Genomic DNA, 17,813 nt, shown 5'->3' on the forward strand with positions numbered 1-17,813 from the left:
CGGGTGGGAGGCCAATGATTCAGGTTATTAGTAGGTGTGTATGGGTCATTGGTTAGGTTCCTTAGTGGGGATCACTTGTCATGGGTCATTAATTGGGGGTCATTAATGGGTCACCGGCTGTAGGAATAATTGGGGGTCACTGGGTAGGTGTCCCTGGTGTGGGCCACTGGTCGGGGTCCTTGGTTGGAGGGTCACTGGTTGCACTACCTCTGCTCGCTGCATCAGTGGGGAGAAAGAGGGTTATCACTTCAGCCTAGAACATAGACACTAGGAGTAGCCTACCCTTTCTCAGCCCCTTCCTTAGCCTTCACCTGGGCCCCCATCACCTGCTTTGCGCCCTTGACCCAGTTCCTCTGCAGCTGTCCAGGCCAGGAGGAGCTCCCACTCCTTCTCTGACTGAGGCCTGGCTGGCTGACCGACTGCTGAGATCTGCCTTGGGAGAGGACATACAGGATAGGCTTCCGGGAGTCTGGCCCTGAGTGGTGGCCATTGACCCTGACCCCTGGGCTTTGGAGCCAGCCCCGCTCTGCCTTCCAGGCCTTCCAGCCCTGCCAGCCCTGCCCCTCCTCCACACACAAGGGCTCCCCCTGCTGGCTGTCCTTGTTCAGCCAGCACACCTTCGCCTGCACTGGCCAGCCCCCTGCCCCATACCCCTCTGATGTGTTTTTGGGAATCCTCCTCTGTCCCCCTCCCTAGACTGGGTGCTCTGGGAGAGAGAGTCTGTCTCCTCCTTCGTCTCCCTTTTGTCTTGATTGTCCTGACCGCAGACCTGGTACCCTCTCTGTCCTTCCTCCAGACCTCCACTGACATCCCCAAGACAGAGACACCAGCTCCAACTCTGCCTCCGACTCCCACGCCTCTGGTCATCACCACAACTGTGGCCATTGGCAGCAACGTCACCGTCCTAGAGGTTGTGGGAAGTGGACGAGGCTGAAAGGGAAGGTCCTGGGACAGTGGTGGTGGCAGACAACGAAGAGGTCAGGGGTAAACTTTGGTCTGTCCCCATGTCCTCAGGAGAGCTTGGACCCTGACAATGGAACTGAACTGGGGACCGTGGAGACTGAGTTAGCCAGAGAAGAAGAAGGAGAAGGTGGTCCCACCATGGGCCCCCACTTCCGGGCAGCAGAACAGTCATGGAGGACTGAGTTCCAGATCTTTCCTGTGCGTCTGGGTGGCTGGGCTAGGTGCAGGGGGGAGGGACTCCGACCTGGAGCCACACATAGCTGCATTCTCTTTTTTGCTTTCTTTTTATCTTGCCTAGAATGCCTTCCCACCACCCCAGTGCAGTTGACAAATATTTATCTACAGATACTATGCTAATGTGACAGGCATTGTGCTAATGAATGGCTCTGTGGGTAGGGTGATTCATTCGGTTTTTAGTCTAAGCATGATGAGAAGCCACTTGAGATGGAATATGTCCTGACTTGGGAGTTTTCAAAGCTCTGTCTGGCTGCTGAACAGCATGTGGACTGTAGGGGGAGCCAGAGGGTCAGCAGGGAAACCAGTAGTCAATGCAAAACAGAGTGGTGACCTGGATGAGGGTGGAGGCTGTAGCGGTGGCGGTGGGGATAGAGAAAAGTTGGACAGACTGGGGACATGCCCCCATTTTGCTCTCGCTGCTGTATGTGGAGAACGATGCAAAAATGACTGGGTAGATGCACGGTGGCATCACTGAGTAGGATGGGGAAGCCTGAAGAAGGAGCAGGTGGAAAGTGTCAAGGATCTCACCTTGGATGTGCTAAACTGGCAACTCTTGTTTGATTGTCAATGCGAGGGATTGGTTAGAAAATTCTGGAGTTCAAGGAAGATGGTCTAGCCTGGAGATAAAGACTTGGAACTCATCAGCGGAGAGATGCTATCTTTAGTCAAGGGATGAGATTGCCTAGGAAAATAAGGCAGACAGAGAAGGTGTCTAGGTCCTAGCTTTGGTGTTGGACAGGGGAGAAGGTGAATAATCCTAACCATCTTACTCTGAGTGCCTGTTATGTGCTAAGCATTGTTTTATCTTCTTTATCTTGCCGTGGGATATATACAGTCGGCATTCATCCACACACTTTGCAGGTGAGGCCATAGGAGTGGAATAAGTTGCCCAACATCGCTCAGCTATTGAGAGGCAGCTCCAGGATTAGGACTCCACAGTATGCCCCAGGGTTCATGTTCATCTTGCTGCAGCATGGCCAGCTTGAAACTGGAGCATGAGCTGCTCAAAACATACTGGTTGAAGAAAGGACAGGCAGAGACAGCTCAGAGGGTGGGCTCTGTGCACGCATGCATGCCTCTGTGTGTGTGTGTGTGTGTGTGTGTGTGTGTGTGTGTGATGAGTGGGAGGTAAGTTAGCTGAGAGTGCTATGTCTGAGTTCCAGGGCTCACACCTCTTCTCTTTCCATCCCCTGCCCCAGGGCGCTGGGGAGAAGGGAGAAAAAGGAGAACCGGCCGTGATTGAACAGGTGAGGGGCCTGGGGCTGGAGGAGGTGGCGGGGTCTGTGCTAGAATGGGGGTCACACTTATTTCTCCCCCAGGGACAGCAGTTTGAGGGACTTCCAGGAGGCCCAGGACCCCAAGTGAGTCACGGCTGCATTCCCCTCTTCTCGTCTTTTACTTCCAGTTGGGGTATTTGATCCTCTGGGGTGGGGAGTTGGGGTGTAATGTTGCCAGATCATTTGAAGACTATTGGCTATTTGAGGCTCAGAAGATGAGTAAAAATAGGGGCTGAGATGTAAAGTTGGGGGTTTATATGTGTCAGTATAGTATTGAGGGGCCAGGGGTGGCTCGGTGATGGGGTAGGAAGGTCAGCATGGGGTCAGTGTCAGTGGGGGTTTGGAAGTCAGCCTGGCTCAAACTTTGCATTTGTCATGACCCCTGTTCCTCTGTCCCCAACAGGGGGTGGTTGGCCCCTCAGGCCCTCCTGGCCCCCCAGGATTCCCTGGGGACCCTGGTCTACCGGTAAGAGACTTCCTCTGGGGTGTAAACTCCTGGGGGAGTGAGGTTTCAAGTTGGGAGCATGGCTGCGACTGGGAACATTGTCTTGGAGCTGGCTCTGATCCCCTCCTGCTCTGGGAATTATCATTCTGGCTCCTCTTCTGTCTCTGGGAGCGGGGGGGGGGGGGGGGGGGCTATCCCCTGCCTTTCTCCTTCTGACTCTATCCCTGAGTGTCTTTCATCTCTGTCTTTCTCCCTATGTCTCTGTGCCCGTTTCCTCGTCTCTTTTTTGTCTGTCTGTCTGTCTCTTTCTGTTTTTGTCTCTTCCACTTTTTATGACTCTTTCTCCTTCCCTCCATTTCTCTTTCTCTCGCCTTCTGTCTCTTCTCTCTCTCTCTCCCTGCCTCCATCTTTCTCTGTCTCTCCCTCCTTTCCTCTCTCGATCTCTCTGCCTTCACCTCTCTCTGTCTCTCTCCCCTCCCCCCCATTTCTCTCTGTCCCCTCCTCCCTCCATCCTTTCCTTCATCTCTCTACCTCCATCCCTCTCTGTCCCCTCCTCCCTCCATCCTTTCCTCCATCTCTCTACCTCCATCCCTCTCTGTCCCCTCCTCCCTCCATCCTTTCCTCCATCTCTCTACCTCCATCCCTCTCTGTCCCCTCCTCCCTCCATCCTTTCCTCCATCTCTCTACCTCCATCCCTCTCTGTCTCTGTCCCTCTCTCAGGGCCCCGCTGGCCTCCCAGGAATCCCTGGCATTGATGGGATCCGGGGTCTACCAGGCACTGTAATCATGATACCGGTAAGAGGGAGATAGGGTGGCACAGCCTTGGGGAGTAGAATCCTGACCAAGGAGGGGGGCTTCTCCTGGAGTCTCCCCTCACTCCTAGTTGCCCCCTAGTTCCAGTTTGCAAGAGGCTCCCTCAAAGGACCCCCAGTCTCCTTCCAGCAGGCCCAGGCTCAGGCAGTCCTGCAACAGGCTCAGGTGCGTGGAGGATAATTGGGAGACTGTCAGGGGGTGATGGAAGGACATTGAGAGAATGACAGAGATGGGAGATGGTGAATAGTCAGGAGACAGGTGGCTATTTAACTTCTGATGATGGCTTTGTTCCCCCTGTCTCTTCAGCTCTCTATGAAAGGCCCCCCTGGCCTGGTGGGGCTCACTGGGCGCCCAGGCCCCGTGGTGAGTAAGGCGGCTGAGTGGAGTGGGGAGTACATCAGTGGAGATGACTCTAACTCAAACTCCCGCGAAATGCATTACCCTATCTTTCCTCCTCCAAGGGTCTCCCTGGGTATCCAGGTCTGAAAGGAGAGATGGGAGAAATGGGGCCACAGGTGAGATTGGTGGGGGTGGGGACAGGGTTGATGGGAAGGGTCTTCTCACAGGGCTACAGGACAAAGTACTAGCTGGGGAAAATGGCAAAGGGGCTGGGGTTACCCTTGCAATTACTGACGTTTTTCTTCCTCCTTTCCTTTCTCTTCTAGGGCCCCCGAGGACTTCAGGGACCTCTTGGACCCCCTGGCAGAGAGGGAAAGATGGTGAGTGATTCGTAGGTCCTCAGGTCATCCCTTATCCATCTCCCAACACCCAACAGGAGCCTCAGCTCTGTGCTCCCAGGGTCTGCTGGTGTCATTGGTGGGATAAGAGCACTGAGGACAGGGAATGACAGTACACTGAGGGTGTGACAAAGGAATCTGTCCAGGTTCCCGAGTCTGGGGGGACTTGCAGACGAATGATGCTTGAACTGAGATCTGAGGCATAACCAGGGAAAAAGGAGAGGAAGGGCATTCCAAGTAGAAAGAACAGCACATGCAAAAGAAAAGACTGGCACATTGGGGGAAATGATGAACAAGATAATTCCAGATAGTTTTTTTTTTTAATTTATTTTTCGGCTGCGTTGTGTCTTTGTTGCTGCGTGCAGGCTTTTCTCTAGTTGTGGTGAGCAGGGGTTACTCTTTGTTGCGGTGTGCGGGCTTCTCATTGTGGTGGCTTCTCTTGTTGTGGAGCACAGGTTCTAGGTGTGTGGGCTTCAGTAGTTGCAGCACACGGGCTCAGTAGTTGTGGCTCGCTGGCTCTAGAGCACAGGCTCAGTAGTTGTGGCTCATGGGCTTAGTTGCTCCGCGGCAGGTGGGATCTTCCCGGACCAGGCACCGAACCTGTGTCCCCTGCATTGGCAGGTGGATTCTTCACCACTGCGCCACCAGGGAAGTCCTCCAGATAGTTTTAAAGTGCCATGAGGAACATACAGCAGGGAAATTAATGGAGACTGAAGATGAGTGTTCTTAATTTTTGTGGTGATGGTAACTTGAACTAGAGAAAGGGCACTAGAGCTAAAGAATAATGGATGGGTTTGAGACATATTTAAGAGGTTAAACTGGTACATACAGAAGCCCCCAGCGTAAGACACTGCATGAGGAAGGTGCTCGATACATGGTAGTAGATATCTTGATGATGTCACCTCCCGCATAGGGCCGCCCTGGAGCAGATGGGGCTCGAGGCCTCCCAGGGGACACAGGACCTAAGGTAGGTGATGGGGCCAGGACTGGGACTTGGAGGGACTGTCAGGGTAGAGGATGCAAAGCTCAGCTGGCGTTTCTTTCTTTCTTTTTTCTTCCCATTTATTTTAATTAATTTATTTTTAAATATTTGTTATTTATTTATTGATTTTGGCTGTGCCGGGTCTTAGTTGCGGCATGCGAACTCTTAGTTGCAGCACGCATGTGCAATCTAGTTCCCTGACCAGGGATCGAACCCGGGCCCCCCTGCATTGGGAGCACGGAGTCTTTCCCACTGGACCAGCAGGGAAGTCCCTCAGCTGATGTTTCTTTGTGCGCAGGGTGATCAGGGCTTTGATGGCTTGCCAGGGCTGCCTGGAGAGAAGGGCCAGAGGGTGAGTGTGTGAGACCCCTCCGCCATATCCAAGCCCCCTCCCAATGTTCATGGCACCCTCCCCACCCCCAATATCAGAGCCTCCATTCCTGGGTCTGAGTCCTCACCCTTAATACCCCATCTCCTTTCCTGGGGGCTGGTCTCCACTTTTTGACCCTGAACTGCCCTCTGTGTTCCCCACTCCAGGGTGACTTTGGTCATGTGGGGCAACCTGGCCCCCCAGGAGAGGATGGTGAGAAGGTAAGTTTGGAAGAGAGTTAGGGGGTGGTTTGGAAGCTAGAAAGCCAGAACAGACGGAGTAGAGCATTCAGGAGCCTGGGGGAGGGGTGAAGGTCTGCACTGGAGAGTCAGGAGACCCCAGTGGGGCTCAAAGAGACAGGCTGAGAGTTGTGGGGTTAGGACTAGAGTTAAGAGGTTAAACCCAGGATTGCAGGTCCAGGATTGGGGTCAGGGGCTTGAATCAAATCACGTATACTCAGTTGGCTGGATCCTGCCACGCACTCTGACTCTGAGATCCCCTGGAAGGGGCTGCCAATGTGAGAGAAGGTGATTCTCTGAGGGTTATACGTCCCCCCTCCCCAAGTCATATGCTTTCCCACAGGGAGCAGAGGGCCCTCCGGGGCCCACCGGCCAGGCTGGGGAGCCGGTGAGTATCAGGGACCCCTGGGCCCCTTGCCTGGCACGGGGGAGGGAGTCAGGACTCATAGGACCTCAGAGCAGTGATGCTGGAATAACGCTCCTACCTCCTTGCAGGGCCCCCGAGGACTGATTGGCCCTAGAGGCTCCCCTGGCCCCCTGGGACGCCCGGTGAGAATGTCGCTGTCTCTCTACATCCCGTGTGTCTTTTTCTCACCTTTGTCTCCTCTGCATGTCCATTTCTGTTGCCTGGATTCTCTGCCCACTCAGCTTTTCACCTGTGCCCCTCAGTGTCTCAGACGCAGGCTCCTGCGCATGGGTCTGCCCTGGTCTCACACCCTCTCCTCCCCCAGGGTGTAGTTGGAAGTGATGGTCCTCCAGGTGCCAAAGGAAATGTGGTATGTGTTCCGATCCCTGATGCATTCTGACACTCTGACCCTAGGACCGCCCATATCCTTGTCCACTCCCATGATCCCCTATTTCAACTTCCCTGACACCGCAACACCATAACCCCTTTCAGCTTCACAGAACCCTCACTTTCTCCTCAGGGTCCTCCAGGAGAACCAGGCCCCCCAGGACAGCAGGGAAATCCCGGGTCCCAGGTTTGAGCTATCTTTGCTGACAGAGGGGGCGGGTTGTAGCGGTGGTCAGCCGAGGTCAGAGACCCCTCCTGGCTTCCCCAGGCTCTGCACTTGCTGCCGCTTTCTCATGCTTTCCTTCTCTCTTTTTAAAAAAAATGTTTCCAGGGAATCCCCGGCCCCCAGGGACTCATTGGCACTCCTGGGGAGAAGGTGAGTGACAACTCTCCCTCCCTCCCCTCCCCTCCCCCAACATCTTTTCCCTTCAACTCTGCCTGCAGGAAAATCTTCCCACCAGGGCCCCTTTTGTAAGCCCTGGATAATGATAAATTGCAACATTCCCTAAATAAGCTCAGAGTTACCAAGTGTCATTGCTGGGAAAGGGTTGATGGCCAGAAACAGAACTGCACCAAGGTTAGATCATAAGGGGATATTGTCAGGAGAGAGGGGAACCCGCAGAAGCCAGTCATAGAAAATATTACCAAGACTCATGGGCCAGGAAATCCCTTTGTCTCGGGTCTTGTGGCGTCATCTTTCTTCCTCTGCACATCTGTTTCCATCTCCCCTGAAAGACAGGCTTCTTTCTATTTACATCTGAGCCTGTTCTTACCCCAGCTTCTGTTTCTACACACTCTTGTGCTGCTCTGTCACTAGTTCAGTCCCCAGTTCCTTATGACCTTACAGTTTCTTTACCCAAATCCATCTGATCCTAGTTTCTATGAGGCAAGATATCCCTTACCTCAAAATTTCAGGAGAGAATCTGATTGGCTTATCTGGGCCAAGTGCCCGCCTCTGGACTTGTCAATGGTTTGCAGGACATAGGGGGTCACCTCATGCCACACCTCTTCAGGTGGAGCTGTGGGATGGAGGTGCTCCTAAAGGAAGAGGTGCAGCTGGGGAGTCCCCCACCCCAGCATGTCTCTCACACTGTTTTTACATCCCTTGTCTCAGCCCTCCCAGAAGCAGAGGATTTCTGAGGCACAGAGAGGGGAGAGAGCTTGTCCAGGGTCACACAGCAAGTTTGCAAGAGCTGAGGATAGATTTCCTGGCCAGTAGGATCTGTTTTTTCTCTAACCTTGAGATAGCTGTATGTCTGAGTAGGGACGTTCCTGGTGGAATGCCAGGCTCTGAGACCCTCTGTCTCCTCCTACTATTCCTCTTCTTTCAGGGTCCCCCTGGGAACCCAGGAATTCCAGGCCTCCCAGGATCTGATGGCCCTCTGGTGAGAACTAGATTCTGGGAGAAGGAGGAAGGAGAAGTGGGGAGGCTTGGGAATTTGGATGGCATATCAGGTCTCTGACAACTTAGAATGTTTATCCATCTCCTAGGGTCACCCAGGTCATGAGGGCCCAACAGGAGAGAAAGGGGCCCAGGTGAGTGACCTGGAGAGGGGCTGATTTGGGGATGAGGGTTGGCAGGCAGGGCCAGGAGTCAGGGGCTATTAATGAGAAGAGAGATGAGGGCACTGGGAACATGGAGGGGGAAGAACAGGATGACACGCATCTTATGTCCATCTCAGGGTCCAGCAGGGTCGGCAGGCCCTTCGGGTTATCCTGGACCTCGGGGTGTGAAGGTAAGTGATACTTGGGGCCTGCAGATAGAGCTTTTTTTTTCTTTTTTTTTTTGGCCATGCTGCACGACTTGTGGAACCTTAGTTCCCCGACCAGGCATCAAACCCGGGCCCTCGGCAGTGAAAGTGTGGAGCCCTAACCACTGGACTGCCAGGGAATTCCCTGCAGATAGGGTTGATTCATCAGCATTGACTTCTGGGAGCCAGCTCTATCAGAAACTTCTGTATGTGTGATGAGAGGAATCAGTCTGCCAGGCAAGGTGTGGTAGAAGTGACAATATATAGTAGGGTGTGTGCTATTTTGGAGCTGAAAAGCCAAAGAGTAACATTAAGGTATGGTTGTCACCTTGCAGTTGAGAATAGTTAAACCCATTAGAGGTTGAACCCATTTCACTGTAGGCACACACATCACATCCAGGTCCAGGTCAGCACACTGTAATCAAGCAGAGGGTTGTTTTAAAGCTCAAGCCCAGAGCCATACAATCTGCAAGCCCAGAAATGCTAGGACAAGCTGAGAGCTGTACTGAATAGAGATTCACTGTTGACCAAGTGCAGGGCCATTGGAATTCACATCTATATGGTAGCTGAGTCCAGTTACATTGTAGCCAAGTACAGGTATCCATTACCTGTAGTCTAAAAACAGAGTTTGGTGGTAGCCAAGAGCTGGCTCCTCATATTTTTGCATTATAGACAAGCTTAGTTACACTATAACCAAGGAGGTGGTTATATTGTAGCTGGCCACAAAATCCTGTGGGTGTCCAAACTCAAGAGTTCCATTGTAGCCAGGCCTGGTTTTCTATATATAGTTGAAGGCTATGTTGTTGTTGAGTCTAGTTACATGGTAGCCATGGCCAGAGAACAATTGTAGCCAAGCTCAGTTACATTGTGGTCAATGAATTGCCCTGTGGCTAGAGACAGTCATGCTATTGTCCAAACACATAGTTATATTGTATCCAAGTATAATTTTGTTGTAGTCACTGAGTTCGGTTATATTGTGTCTCCCTGTGGCTGGAAACAGTCATGCTATTGTGAAAACATAGTTGTATTGTATCCAAGTACAATTTCATTTTAGTGGCTGAGCTCAGTTACATTGTAGCCAAGTGCAGCTTTTCTTGTGGCCCAAGCCCAGAATTTGGTGTGAGCAGCATCTGGGCTTGCACCGAGCAGTCTTGCTGTAGCCAAGCACAGAGTCCCCTTGTTGCCAGGCACAGAGTCGCATTGTAGCCAGCACAATGGGAAACATTCCTTTGCCTTTAGAATGCAGCCGGGGCCTGGAATGTTCATCCTCTTTCTCCTGCCAGAAGGAACTGTGGACACAGTGTCCCCGGGAGATGGGAGTCAATTACTTGGAAATTTGGCCTTCCCTGCACTCCCCCACACAGATGACCTTGGGAGGCTGCCAGTGGGAAGGGGCCGGGGAGAGGCAGCCTCTTGCACACCATACTAGCAGACTCTGGGGAAAGATAATTTCCTCTGGGGCTGACCCTCACCCCCCTTCCTCCAGTCTGACATCCTCTTGGGACTCTCCTGGCTGTTTCAGGGCAGGGGACTGAGTCTGGGGCCCTTCTTAAGTGGGGGAGAGGGGGGACCTGAGAGCTTTTATATTTTTCAGGGTACCTCTGGCAACCGGGGCCTCCAGGGGGAGAAAGGAGAGAAGGTGAGAAGGGAGGGGATTCCTTGAGGGGGGAGCCCTAACAATGGGGCTCTGGCTGTGTCCCTTCCCTGAAGCCCTGACATCTGATCTCTGTACTATCTTCCACCCAGGGAGAGGATGGCTTCCCAGGCTTCAAGGGTGATGTGGGGCTTAAAGGCGATTGGGTAAGACAACCTCCAGAGGAGGAGTCTGGTGGATCTGGGGGACTTGGGAAAGAGAAGGAGGGGGTGAACTGGGGCAAAGACAGGAATGACAAAGGGACTGATGTCAGGGCTTCTACTTTTCTATTCCAGGGGCAAACCGGACCCCCAGGTCCTCGGGGAGAGGATGGTCCTGAAGGGCTGAAGGGGCAGGTGGGGCTTGCTGGTGAGGAGGGGCCCCCAGGCTCAGCTGGGGAGAAGGTGAGTGGACCTGGTCACCCCCTCCAGTCTATACCCCAGCTTCTCACCTGCAGGCAAGGTGTTCCCTGGCCCTTTGCCTCCTGCCCTCTGGGCTTTTGTCTCCAACTTCAGGAGGCTCTCAGCTCCTTCAATTCCCCAGCTCAGCGTTACAGAGCAATTCCATGCACATTATCTTATTTTTATCCCCATAACCACCACAGGCAACAGATATTTTTACCCCCATTTTACAGGCAAGGAAACTGAGATTTGGAATGGTTGAATGAGTTGCCCAAGGACATGCCCCTAGCAGGCAGGGGCCAGGACTTGAACCCATGTTTCCCTGAATTGCCCCCTCCTACCCCTGCAACCATGCCCCAGCCTTCCTACCCCTCCCCCACTGACCTCCAAGTTGCAGTCTCTGACCTTTGTCCCATATTCTCTCTGCAGGGCAAGCTTGGGGTGCCGGGTCTCCCAGGTTACCCAGGACGTCCAGGCCCTAAGGTCAGAAGCTAGCAGGAGGGTGGTGGGCAAGGGCAGGGTTTAGAGACTAATTAACATCTGGGGGTCCAGGCTGTGGTCTGAGGGTGTGAACTGTCCACGCCATGGGGCATTGAAAGTGTAAGATGTGGGCTTTGGCATCAGACAAACTTAGGCTCAAATACCCAGCCTTATCTGCTAAGTGACCTTGAGTAAGTCACACCTTACCTGCTAAATGATCTTGAACAAGTCTATTGAACCCATTTTCTCAGTTGCAAAAGGGAGATACCAGTAGTATCTACCTCATCAATTTGGTTATGATAATATTGATGATTTTGGTGATAATAAAACTGTAGGATCCTTCTTATTTGGTATGATTGAGGTTGGCTCAAACAAAAAGTCAGTAAGGAGGAGAATCATAAAAAATACATATTTTACATATCTTGAATTAATTATAACTTAGAATGTACTTATGTAAAACTGTACATTTGGCTGCCAATGTTTTGATGAATGATGCTATTGGTAAGACATGTCTTTCTGCCTAAACCACACCCATATTACATCACTGATGATTTATAGTTTTTTGTTACATAAAGTGGAGCAGAAACGCAAAGACACTTGGGAAGAAATCTGAGTACAGAATCCTTCTTGAGTTCCACACTTTTGGTATCTCGATCTGGCAGTTATCTTGCCCATGCCTAATTTGACAGTGTTTTTTTTTAAGTGACTTCCCTTTACATTGAGTCTTTTCCATTTAACCTAGATTTTACAGATATCTTTCTTTTCCCTTTCTACATTTCATCAGTTTTTGTAAGGTTTCATTAAGTCACATGACCCCAATAGCAAGGGCAACTGGCATAAACAGGTTTGGGATTAACTCAAGGTATCAAAACTAAGAGCAGAACTCAGTCTGTTGGAACAGAAATTCATGGGAGTTAGAACAAAGCCTCCTAGCCAAGACTGATCAGTGCATCTTGGGCAAGAAGCAATGAATACTTTACAGGAGGCCTGATATGTTGGTTTAGTTGAGGTCAGTGTCTTATTCAGCTTGGGTTGCTAGAATAAAAATACCTTAGACTGGGTGATTTAAACAAAGAAATTTGTTCTGGAGGCCAGAAGTCTGAGATCAGAGTGCCAGCATAGTTGGATTCTGGTGAGGGCTTTTCTCCTGGTTTGTAGATGAACATTTTCTGTCTTTGTCCTCACATAGGGGAGAAGGAGAAAGAGAGAGAGAGAGAAAGAGAGAGAGAGAGAGATCTAGTCTCCTCTTCTTCTTATAAAGACACTAATCCCATTCACGAGGGCCCCACCCTCATGACCTACTTACTTCCCAAAGGCCCAACCTCCAAATATTATCACACTAGGGACTGAGGCTTCAGCATATGAATTTTGGGAGGACACAAACATTCAGTCCATAGCAGTTACTAATAATCAGCATGAATAACAAAGACAGCTAATATTTCTTGAGCACATACTATGTGCCACGCACCTTTAAAAAAAAATCCCATTTTCTCTACATATCCCATTTAATCCTAACGAAAACCTTGTGAAGGAGGTATTGCTGGTACCCCTAGGCTACAAAGAAGACTGATGCTCAGAGGGGTCAATCCATTTGTCCAGGGCCACACAGCTAATTTAGTGATGGATCTAGGATTCAAAACACAGTGAGGGGTGAGAGGGGATATCAGAGCATATGATGTTTTCCCCCAGGTCAAGGGACGATGGGCAGGAAAGCAAGTACTGGAGGCAGTTAATTAACAAGTATTGAGTAAGCCACCACCATGTGCCAGGCAGTAGGGAATAAGACCAGAGCATTATGTCCTAGTCATTGAAGGTCATTTCAATACAAATATTATAGGGGAAACAAAATAGGACGTGATAAACAGAGCATGACTTGAGGATGTGGTGGTCAGGATGATGGCGGAAGGCTTCTCTACGGAGGTGATGTCTGAATGAGATTTAAATGATGAGGAGTAGCTGGCTTTGTGGGGATCTGAGAGAAGAGCATTTTAGGCAAAGGCAGCCAGTGCAAAGGCCCTGAGGCAGGAATGTACTGGTATCTGAGTAGCATTAAAGAGACCAGTGAGGCTGGAATGGAGTGAGCAAGGGAGGGGCTGCTCACTGGGGCTGGAGGGGCCAAAGAACTTTCTGTAATCACTGGCCTGGAAATGCCTGAAAAGATGGGGTGGCTGAATGGGGTGAGGGGCTAACGTCACCCACTCCTCACACCCACGTCTTCTCTCTCATTCTCTTTACTCAGGGATCTATTGGCTTTCCCGGGCCCCTGGCACCATTAGGAGAAAAAGGGAAGCGGGTGAGTCGCAATCCAGGGGTCAGGGGAGAGGGAAGGGCTTGCATGAGACAAACAGACTGTATGCCTGTGCGTGATAGCACGTGGGGCCCTAGGTGGCTGTGTCCATGCCTGGAAGCACTTGTGTGCACACATATTGCCATGTGCAATGCAGGGCACATGTAGGTGATCCCACCTGGCATTACAGCAAACGTGCCTGCGTGTCTGTGTATGCATGTGCATCCCGTGTGCCTTTCAGTGCAGATTAGATGGGGTCTGGGTGCTGCAGCCTAGGGACCTGTGACTGGGTGAACAAGGGCACCAGCTGCACGTACGTTGTGTGACTATGGGCGTACATGTGTGAGGGGGTATGTCGAAGCGTGTGAAAGAATAGGGAAATACACATATGTGTGTGTTTCTGCGCACCTGGGGGATTGTGTGTACATGCATGCGTTGTTTCGCTATGTGTGCACTGTAGCTGTGTAAATGGACATTGCGTATATGCACATGAGGGTTTGTATACTGCTGTGATTATCAGGACCGTGTCCGCACATGAATCCATGCACATATGTGTGTACACTGGATAGACACGTGTGCAAGGGACATATTACATGACAGGCTCCGAGTGTCATCTCGAAGCTGCGGTCACCCCTTGCATGCTGCGACGGCATGCAGTCATGTGTGCATACCATGCAGCTGTGATAAATAGGTGTCTGTGTGAGCAAATGTGCTTGTATGTGTGGACCCTGTAGGTGCAATCATAATATAATTGGGTGCCTGTGATCTTTGCGTAGTTGCATGTGTAAGCTGTACTTATGCGTGCGTGTGAGTGAAAGGCTTGCAAATGAATGTGGGGCAGACACCTTTCCAGGTCTCTGGCTTGGTGCATTTGTGTGTTTGTGTCATGTATTTGCACCATCACCCTCTTCTGCTTCCCCCTCATCTAATTTACGTTCCAGGGGAAGGCTGGGCAGCCAGGCCTGGAAGGAGAGCGGGGACCACCAGTAAGAAAATGGGGGCAGGGCTGGAAGGAGGGGCTGCGAGAGGAGAAGTGGGCGGGAAGAGGGTTTGGGTTACTTCAGGTAGTCATGGTGGGGGGACCCAGAGGACTCATCCTCATCTCCTAGGCTCCCCCACCCTCTTACTTCCAATCTTTGCTTCTTTTCTATTCAGGGCTCCCGTGGAGAGAGGGGGCAACCAGGTGCCACAGGGCAACCAGGCCCCAAGGTATGGGGTGGGTGGGTGGTCAGGCCCCCCAAGCAGGCCCTCTGCCCCAGGCTCACCAAGTCCCACCCAATACCTCCCTGTTGAGTTTGTTCTGCAGCCTGAGTCTCATTCATTCTATCCTAGGGTGATGTGGGCCAGGACGGAGCCCCTGGGTTCCCTGGAGAAAAGGTGAGTGAGTGAGTGTGTGTGTGTGTGTGGGTGTGTGATTCTGGGTAGGAGACAAGCCCAGAAGGTGAGGAGACATTATAATGCAGAATGCAGAAAAAGCACAGCCTCTGAAGTCAGAGAGCTGTGAGTTCAAGTCTTAGCTCTGCCATTCACCTGCTGTGTGACCTTGGGTGAGTCACTTAACCTCTCTGTGCCTCAGTTTCCAACTCTATCAAATGGGAATAACCACAGTCCCCATCCCAAAGGGCTGCGGTGGTGAATGAAATGACTTCCTGTGCATAGAATGCTTGACCCCATGCCTGGCCTGCAGGAAGCACCCAACATGCTGTTGTCATTATGTGGGACTCAGGGGCAGGCGGGAGGGATGAGTGAATGATTTCTGCTTCCATTTCAGGGCCTCCCAGGTCTGCAAGGCCCTCCTGGGTTCTCTGGACCAAGGGGTCCCCCTGTAAGTGAGCTCACCCTGCTGGGGGGGAGGGGGTGCCAGGCAGTGGGGGGACTCCTTGTTTGTGCCTCAACTCTCTCCCACCTTGTCCCTCAGGGCCCCCAAGGGAAAGACGGGCAACCTGGGCACCCTGGACATAGAGGAGAATTGGTGAGAAGCCCTTTGACCTCTGACCCATGGCCCCATTAGGCTCTCCATTTCTTCCCCTCCATGACACCTCCTTTTAATGTTTCTCCTCAGGGCTTCCAAGGTCAGACAGGCCCACCTGGACCAGCTGGTGTCGTGGGTCCTCAGGTCAGAGTGGACCCCACAGGTCTCCCCGGTTTTGCACCAGTTCGGGGATATTTGGGGGAGGGGGAGGTGATCTCAGGCAGACCCCCACCCCGGGCCACCTCCATTCAAGATGAGCCTTCTTCCTCTCCAGGGAAAGACAGGAGAAGCAGGGCCTCTGGGTGAGAGGGGGCCCCCAGGCCCCCCTGGATCTCCTGGTGAACAAGGTCTTCCGGGCCTGGAAGGCAGAGAGGGGGCCAAGGTGAGACCCTGCCCCGCGGGAGATCTCATCAAGTGACCCCAAAGGTCCCTCAACGGCCCCACGGTACCTCCAGGCTCAGAATCAACCCCATGGGGCAGGGGGCCCAGACTCACAGATTGAGGGGAGACGCCGTCTTCTCTAGAGTCTGACCTCCCTCCTCTGCACTCCTCCAGGGGGACCTGGGACCACTGGGACCCTTTGGGAAGGAAGGGCCACCTGGACGCAGGGGCTTCCCTGGTCCCCAAGGAGCCCCCGGGGACCCAGTGAGTATCGTTTGGAACCCCTCCTGCATGTGCCTGGCTGGGCTGTGAAGCAGAGAAGGAAAGGGGGGCCCAGGGGAGGGGCAAATGTGATAGTAAAATAATGGCTGCAAGAGGGACAGATCCCTGAACCTCAGTGCCCGGGAAGCGGGTGGGAACTCTGAGCCCCCCAGATTGAAGACAGGACCCGGGGGCACCTCTGGGAGTCTCTTGACTGTGAATCATCTCCTCCTCAGGGACCTACTGGTTTGAAGGGTGACAAGGGCCCCCCGGGCCCCGTCGGGGCTAACGTAAGTGTAAACCCGTCTGCTGTGTGGGGGGCAGGGTGCAGGGGTCTCAGGGTTTCTGGGAAGCAGGATATTGTCCTCATCAAGTCTGCTATTTGGGGAGCCAAACAGGTCGGGGTCACGGCCAACTCTGCCGCTCACTGGCCGGGCAGTCGTGTCACTCTGCGAGCCTCAGTTTCCTTGTCTGTAAAATAGTCCCATCTCCTAGATGATCGTAAATCTCAATGAGATGATCCGTTGGACACATACTTACCTGCGTGTCAGACATCAGCGTTTAAAAACCTTCTTTCTCCTGGAGTTTACTACGATCTAGCCAGGGAGATAAGGGATCAGCCGTGATGAATGCCACAAGGCAAAATAGCGCAGAGTAAAGGGGAGAAGGGGAGAGCCGTTGAAATAGGCAGGCCAGGGAAGGCCTCCTGAGAAGGTGACATTTGAGCTGAGACCTGAAGGCGGTGAGGGAGGAGCCATGTGGGTGTCTTGGCGGGAAGAGTGTGCCAGGCAGAGGGAACGGCATGTGCAAAATCCTGAGGCTGGAGGAAACAGTGAGGAGGCCCGTGTGGCTGGAGGGGAGTGAGCCTAGGGTGAGTGGGAGGAGGTGAGAGCATGGTCGTGCAGGACCTTGTGGGCTGCCAGGAAAACCCTTTTTTCATCAAGTAAGGTGGGAGCCACAGAGGGATGTGGGGGGGGGGAGGGGTGCGCACGTGCTCGGACTCAGGTGTTCACAGCGCCCTCTGGCTGCTGTCTGGGGAATAGATTGGATGTGCTGGTAACCACCTAACTCAGGGCCTGACTGCTTGAAAACCCTCCAATAAATGAGAATTACCACTACTGCTATTATCCCTGACCCTTCACCCCTGTTTTCAGGGCTCCCCTGGGGAGCGCGGTCCTGTAGGCCCAGCAGGGGGCATTGGGCTTCCTGGCCAAAGTGGAGGCCAAGGCCCTGTTGGTCCTGCAGGCGAGAAGGGGTCCCCGGTAAGTGCCTGCCCCCCATCCCCCAGGCATCCCCAAGACCCAGCCCTCTACATATCAGGAGCTCATTTCTGCCCTCCTGGCCCCGACATACCCCTTTCCACTCCGCCCATCAGGGTGAACGCGGCCCCCCTGGCCCCACTGGCAAAGACGGGATCCCAGGGCCCCTGGGGCTTCCTGGATCCCCTGGAGCTGTGGGGCCTTCTGGCGAGGAAGGGGACAAGGTGAGAGAGAGCTCATGGAAGGGGAGGGGCTGGGGGGAGGATGGGGACAGAGGGAGGCTTGGTTCTCCCTCATCCTGTTTCCTCTGCAGGGAGAAGTGGGAGCCCCGGGTCACAAGGGCAGCAAAGGCGATAAGGGGGATGCGGTGAGTGGGGGGCCCCAGTGAGGGGGGTGGTCCTCGGGGAGGGGAGAGGGATGCGGAAGGTGGACGGGGGGAGGCCACAGAGCTTCCTGCCTTCATGAGACCCATCTTGACACCTGCAAGTAACAGAAGCCACTCAAGCTACCTGGAATAAAGGGGTTAATTGCA

General features: G+C 52.9%; 1 protein-coding gene across 7 annotated transcripts in view; it reads left to right on the forward strand.

The window, feature by feature from the left end:
- Window positions 1-17,813, forward strand: part of COL5A3 (collagen type V alpha 3 chain) — a 38,036-nt gene that overhangs the window by 7,043 nt on the left and 13,180 nt on the right. For 5 of the 7 annotated variants that reach the window (XM_036848396.1, XM_036848391.1, XM_036848395.1 and 2 more), the window contains exons 7-44: window positions 797-910; window positions 1,015-1,161; window positions 2,400-2,447; window positions 2,520-2,561; window positions 2,881-2,943; window positions 3,643-3,717; window positions 3,817-3,900; window positions 4,042-4,098; window positions 4,197-4,250; window positions 4,401-4,454; window positions 5,386-5,439; window positions 5,753-5,806; window positions 5,992-6,045; window positions 6,407-6,451; window positions 6,559-6,612; window positions 6,795-6,839; window positions 6,990-7,043; window positions 7,188-7,232; window positions 8,188-8,241; window positions 8,348-8,392; window positions 8,539-8,592; window positions 10,202-10,246; window positions 10,354-10,407; window positions 10,537-10,644; window positions 11,071-11,124; window positions 13,361-13,414; window positions 14,350-14,394; window positions 14,564-14,617; window positions 14,741-14,785; window positions 15,180-15,233; window positions 15,327-15,380; window positions 15,471-15,524; window positions 15,655-15,762; window positions 15,936-16,025; window positions 16,259-16,312; window positions 17,177-17,284; window positions 17,398-17,505; window positions 17,595-17,648. In XM_036848396.1, coding sequence (XP_036704291.1) covers window positions 797-910; window positions 1,015-1,161; window positions 2,400-2,447; window positions 2,520-2,561; window positions 2,881-2,943; window positions 3,643-3,717; window positions 3,817-3,900; window positions 4,042-4,098; window positions 4,197-4,250; window positions 4,401-4,454; window positions 5,386-5,439; window positions 5,753-5,806; window positions 5,992-6,045; window positions 6,407-6,451; window positions 6,559-6,612; window positions 6,795-6,839; window positions 6,990-7,043; window positions 7,188-7,232; window positions 8,188-8,241; window positions 8,348-8,392; window positions 8,539-8,592; window positions 10,202-10,246; window positions 10,354-10,407; window positions 10,537-10,644; window positions 11,071-11,124; window positions 13,361-13,414; window positions 14,350-14,394; window positions 14,564-14,617; window positions 14,741-14,785; window positions 15,180-15,233; window positions 15,327-15,380; window positions 15,471-15,524; window positions 15,655-15,762; window positions 15,936-16,025; window positions 16,259-16,312; window positions 17,177-17,284; window positions 17,398-17,505; window positions 17,595-17,648 — 2,439 coding nt within the window. The remainder of the gene's footprint in view (window positions 1-796; window positions 911-1,014; window positions 1,162-2,399; window positions 2,448-2,519; window positions 2,562-2,880; window positions 2,944-3,642; window positions 3,718-3,816; window positions 3,901-4,041; window positions 4,099-4,196; window positions 4,251-4,400; window positions 4,455-5,385; window positions 5,440-5,752; window positions 5,807-5,991; window positions 6,046-6,406; window positions 6,452-6,558; window positions 6,613-6,794; window positions 6,840-6,989; window positions 7,044-7,187; window positions 7,233-8,187; window positions 8,242-8,347; window positions 8,393-8,538; window positions 8,593-10,201; window positions 10,247-10,353; window positions 10,408-10,536; window positions 10,645-11,070; window positions 11,125-13,360; window positions 13,415-14,349; window positions 14,395-14,563; window positions 14,618-14,740; window positions 14,786-15,179; window positions 15,234-15,326; window positions 15,381-15,470; window positions 15,525-15,654; window positions 15,763-15,935; window positions 16,026-16,258; window positions 16,313-17,176; window positions 17,285-17,397; window positions 17,506-17,594; window positions 17,649-17,813) is intronic. The other 2 variants (XM_036848394.1, XM_036848393.1) reach the window with 2 other exon arrangements.

The sequence above is a fragment of the Balaenoptera musculus genome, chromosome 3 (genome assembly GCF_009873245.2).
Source record: "Balaenoptera musculus isolate JJ_BM4_2016_0621 chromosome 3, mBalMus1.pri.v3, whole genome shotgun sequence".
Classification (NCBI taxonomy): Eukaryota; Metazoa; Chordata; class Mammalia; order Artiodactyla; family Balaenopteridae; genus Balaenoptera; species Balaenoptera musculus.